We start from the raw sequence: 5,702 nt of genomic DNA, 5'->3' as shown, positions 1-5,702 counted from the left end.
AAAATTTTTTTTTTTTTTTTTTTGGTACCAGGGATAGAAATCAGGACCTTGCACTTGCAAGGCAGGCGGCAGAACCACTGAGCCAAATCCCTGGCCCAATAAAAAATTTTTAAAATACTCAATGTTCTTACTACTAGCTCAACCAGAAAAATGTAAGAACTCAAATGTGTAATTACCAATACATATCTACATATATGTTAATTAAATTATTTACAAACAAAAAAAACCTAGATACCTACTACTGTCTTTGTAGACTAATAAAAGGCAGGCCATTATCTTCAAAACTTCAGCAACAACCACTGCTGTAGAAGATAGATAACGAGGTCCCTCCTCCTTTAAAGTCCTAGAATAACGCATTGTTAGAACCAAACTGGTAGTCTGAAAGACCAAAATTCCCAAAGAAAGGTATTTTAGGTTGGCAGACATTGTTTTATCTTCATTTGCCTGAAAAACAAAATAAACAGAGCAAATAAATAAAATTAGAACACACAGAAATGTCTAACGAGACTGATCTAGACAAGCTGGAAAAAGCACCCTATTCCTCCTTCTAATTATCACAATCAAAAGCCTTGGACGAAAAACACATCAACTTCCAAAGACTTAATGCTATGCAGTCTGTGGGATAGAACCTTGCTAATCTCCACCCTGAAGGAACTAGAGAAGAGGTGGCTCTTCTCCTCCCACAAGCATCTGCAGCCACTGTGAAGTAGAGTACTACTGGCTGTTGCTACACAAGGTGAGTAACAGCAAAGAGGCAGTACCTTCCCTCCTCCCCAGTGACTCTTAATTAATGTAGGAAGTTTAAGGAGCCAGAATCATAATGCTCAAAATGTCTAGGATATAACTCCAAATGAGGAGAGCCATAAAAAATCCAGGAAAAATCTCAATTTGGGTGAATAAGGATAATCAACAGCAACAATGTAGGGATCACAAAGATGACACAATTAACAGGCAAGAATTTCAAAAAAGCTATCACAGAAATGCAGCAACAAGAAATTATGAACGTTTGAATAATTTTAGGACCACAAAGATTAAAAAAATAGTACAGAAGTTATGTGCCTTGCTTCCGCCAATGACAATAAATCCTTATATTTTCCTTAAAATTCAGTTTTACTAAAAGTGATACTTTTTTGATTTTTAAAAATTTTTATTGGAGATTCTCAATATTAGCATGTCTCACATATTAGCAGAGTCTCACATATTAACATGTTACTGTGTACACACACACACTACTCTTACCAGATAGTCTGCTTCTAAAAGTGGCTTGACAATTAAATGTTACAGGATTCTGGGTTGCTCACTTCCTTCTGGAGTTAAATTCCTGGTTCATCACTTGAACAAAGAATTGAACAAAAGAAACAAAAAAGCAATGGCAAAAAGCAAAAGTGAAGAGTGGGGGAGAAACTGGTTCTGCAGAGTGAGCTTGAGCCCAGTAAAGAGAAAAAATGGGTAAGAGCAAAGAGAAAAGTACACTCTGCCTCTGGGAAACAGCATGGGCTATCATGGAAAGTTATGATATCACCACTCCACATAGCTGCCTTTCTTTTATCCTAACCAAATCTCAAGGAAACCCAAAAGAACTTCTACACAGGGGTCTTAATAGGCAGTGCTGGGTCCCAAGCCTCAGGTCAATCTCAGGTCTACGCCATCCTATAGAAAACCTGCTAAAATTCCCATAGAAGTCCACATGCAGGGCTTTGGAAAATTCTGCAAATTCCTTCAGGATTTTGTAGTTAACAGGCAGGCCTACTTCCCCATGCACCTTTTGCCACACCCTAACCTCCTATATCACTAGCATTGATAAAGACACAAGTTAAAAAATAAAAGGCTAGCCGGGTATGGTGGCATAGGCCTGTAATCCCAGCACTTGGGAGGCTGAGGAAGGAGGACCACCACAAGTTCAAGGCCAGTCTGGACTACAAGGAAGAGAGAACAATCATAAATATATATGCACCAAATACCAGGGTACTCAACTATATAAAACAAATATTGGTGTATATGAAAAATCAAATGAGCAATGAAGGACCTCAGTACCCCACAGATAGATCACCTACACACACACACACACACACACACACACACACACAAATCAAATATTAGAGCTGAACAAAATCTTTGAATAGATTTAGTAGATATCTAGAGTATTCCACCCTACAGCAACAGAACATACATTCTTCTCAGCAGCACATGAAACTTTGTCTAAAATAGACCACATACTAGCTCATAGAACACACTTAAGTAAATTCAAAGGAACTGAAATTCTCATGCATATTATCAGATCTAGAAATCAATGGCAAAAGAAATCATAAAAATATGGAAATTAAATAAATACCCTCCTGAAGAACCAAGGGGTCACAGATAAAACTAAAGAAGAAATTAGACAGTTTCTACAATTAAATGATAATGCCAATACGACATACTGGAACTTATGGGATGCAATGAAAGCAAGGCTACAAGGGGAATTTATAGCAGTAAATTCCCACATCAGAAAAACAGAGTGAGCTGAAATAAACCACCTAATGTTGAAGCTCAAGCTTCTAGAAAAAGAAGAGCAAATTAAACTCAAAACTCATATGAGGGAGGAAATTATAAAGATTAGAGCAAAAATTAATACACTTAAGACTAAGAAACAATATAAAGAATCAATCAATCGAAGAGTTAGTTCTTTGAAAGATTAAACTGACAAACCCTTAGCAAAAAATAGTAAAGTATGTGCCAGGGATAAAGCTCAGTGGCATGCACCTGGCCAGCAAGCACAAGGCCCTGGGTTCGATTCCTGGTACAAAAGAGAAGTGGAAAAACAAAAAAGGACCATGAAAAATCAATCTAACAGCTGCTAGATGATGCAAAGAAGAAAACAATTTTTATTGGAATCAATGAAAAAACAGCATATAGTGCAAAGTTGTTCACAGAAGTAACGGCAGAAAACTTCCCGAGCAGGAAAAAGAATTTGACATACAGATAAATGAGGCAGGGTGTGGGGATTTAGTTTAGTGGCATACACCTGCCTCCTAAGCAGTAGGTCCTGAGTTCAATCCCCAGTACCAGAAAAAGAAAAAGGAAACAAACAAACAAATGAGGCATATAAAACTCCAGTTAGTCATGATAAAAAAAAAAAAAAAATCTACCCCAAGACATAATAGTCAAGATTCCAGAATTTCAACAAATCAAAAAAAGGAAAGAAAAGACTCAAATCTGTGCAATTAAGAATGAAAAGGGCAAAATCACAGTGGGTCCTGCAGAAATCCAGAAATGGACAGATTTCTAGATACATATGAATTGCTAAAACTTGATCAAGAAGATATAAAAATTTTCATATAACCCAATTATCAGTCCATGAAATCGAAGATGTAATTAAAACCTACCAATCAAGAAAAGCCCAGGTCTTGATGAATTCACTGCTGAATTCTACAAGAAATTTAGAGACGATCTAATGCCACTACTTCTGAAACTCTTAAATGAAATTGAAAGTAAAGCAATACTCCCAAAGTCATTCTTGTAAGAAAGTATTACTCTGACACAAAAACCAGAGGATACAACCAAAAAGGAGAATTACAGACCAATCTCCTTAATGAACTTAGATGAAAAAATCCTTAGTCAGATACTGACAAACAGAATGCAATAAATTACCAAGATCATATACCCTAACCAAGTAAGATTCATGTCAGGGATGAAATTTTTGTTGTAGTGAAAATATTCTGTGTGGTGGTTATATGACTATATCCACTGATTAGAACTCTATGAATTTGATACCTAAAATGGGTAGGTTTTATTGTACATAAAGCAAATCTAAATAATTTAAAAAATAAAGGTCAAAGACAGAATAATAAATAGTATTCCTCACCAGGCTTTATTCTAAGCTTTGGTATTGACTCTGATATCTTTGGATTAATGCCAAGGATGTTCTGTTATTCTGTTCCTCACCTCACCATTTCCATGATTCTGTCTTCCACCTCAAATTCTTTGAAAATGAAATTTGTTTGTAATTCTTCAGAGCTCTCAGAATCAAGTTGCCATTTATGGTTCTAAATATGACAACTTTGTCCCCATAACTCCTAATTATTTTAATAGCATATAATATATTCAAAAAGATTAAATAATCATTATTTAGTGCCTACATGAGGCTAAGTATCATGGTTACAGAAATACCTTTTCTGGAAAACATAGAGTTTAACTCACTAAATTTGCCAATTCCCACTCTCAACTGAAACATAGCCTAAATAAAAACAATGCTACACCATGGAAAGAAGGATAAATTCTCTAATTGTGAATACATACTGTCACCTTAAATACACACACATAATTATTGGGGAAAATTATCTTAAGCATTTCATTTGAATCTCAGAGATAAAAATTAAATAATATACCACTTTGTAATACAGAAGACCAAGCTCATAGGAAAGAACACGTAGACTTCTTTACAAACCAGCTACCTCACTTTTGTAAACATGCTATAGCCAAAGAATTTTTTTTTTTTTTTTTTTTTTTGTACCGGGGATTGAATTCAGGTCCTTGCGCTTGCAAGGCAGGCCACCGAAAAAGAATCTTAACATGAAAAAAAGCATTTTAGAGGTGAAAGATGGTTTTGAAATCATCAGATGTAATCTCTTCATTTTTAAAATGAAGAACACAGTGAATAAGACAGATCACTTACTCAAGGTCACATACCTAGTATTTAGAAATGTCAGGTCATACATACAGTTAAGTATCAGCTTCCCTGGCTCACACTACATTCTACTGCAAAACTCTAGGACATCTTGGTGCCTTGATCTCTATACAGAAAGAAGGTAAGTTGTCAGCACCCTATAGTTGGCATAGACATCTGATTTACCTGGAAAATGTCAAACAATGACTTCAGTCTGTTCAAAGAAGTCTTTTGTTTATATTCTGTGTTACCAAGATCATAATGTACTTAACTCCTTTGCAAATGCAAATTTAAGAGTCAGTTTCTAACCACTCAATATGGACAGGGATATACCTCAGTGGTAAAGTGCTTATCTAGCATATGCAGGATTTGAGCTTTATTCCCAGCATATTACTTCTTTTTAATGGTTTTTTGTTGTTGTTAACTGCTGTGTTGTTTTTTTTAAGAGCGTTTCTAGTTAAAGTATAATTTTAAAAGAAAAAGTAGAAAATTTAAAATTATATTAATGAAATTCTGTGCCATAATGACACCACAAAAAGATATTCAATGACAACTTGATATAGTTTCTGTCAATAATTTTTCCTTATTTAGTTGTTTTTTACAAATCCCTAAGGCCCTACTCCACCTCTCCTCCCCCCTGCCCCTCCCACCTCTGTTTCCTGGCTGCTTTGCTCTAGCACACACTCCCTGGCATGATATTCTCCTTCGCCATCAGCCCAAAGCAATGCAGTCAATAAACTGTGGACTGAAATCTCTGAAACTGTCAGCCAAAGCAAATTTTCCTCTTTTAAGTTGTTTATCTTAGGTATATTTCTTACAACAACAGGATTACCGAAAGTTTAAGGCCAGCCTGAAGTACATAGGGAGACCCTGTCTCAAAAAAGAAAAACAAAAAGAATTGTAAAAGTATAAGAGTACCAAGAATATAATATATACATAATTTCATCACTGAATTAAAAAGCATCAATTCTGTAACATTTGCTTTTTCTTTTTTCTTTTTTTTCATTAAGTTTATTGGTACTTTTTAGGTATACAGTACAGTTACATTCATCATTGG

General features: G+C 35.3%; 1 protein-coding gene across 2 annotated transcripts in view; it reads right to left on the bottom strand.

Annotated features, from left to right (window-relative positions):
• Slc35a3 (solute carrier family 35 member A3) overlaps positions 1–444 on the bottom strand; it is a 22,509-nt gene extending 22,065 nt beyond the window's left edge. For both annotated transcript variants that reach the window (XM_010639059.3, XM_033758246.1), the window contains exon 1: positions 240–444. In XM_010639059.3, coding sequence (XP_010637361.1) covers positions 240–426 — 187 coding nt within the window. In that variant the 5' untranslated portion in view covers positions 427–444. The remainder of the gene's footprint in view (positions 1–239) is intronic.
• Positions 445–5,702: the final 5,258 nt, after the last annotated feature.

This window comes from Fukomys damarensis, unplaced genomic scaffold (assembly GCF_012274545.1).
Source record: "Fukomys damarensis isolate Sample0158 unplaced genomic scaffold, DMR_v1.0_HiC HiC_scaffold_33, whole genome shotgun sequence".
Taxonomy (NCBI): Eukaryota; Metazoa; Chordata; class Mammalia; order Rodentia; family Bathyergidae; genus Fukomys; species Fukomys damarensis.
Note: the sequence above shows the minus strand (reverse complement) of the source record. Positions and strands in the feature narration are given on the sequence as shown.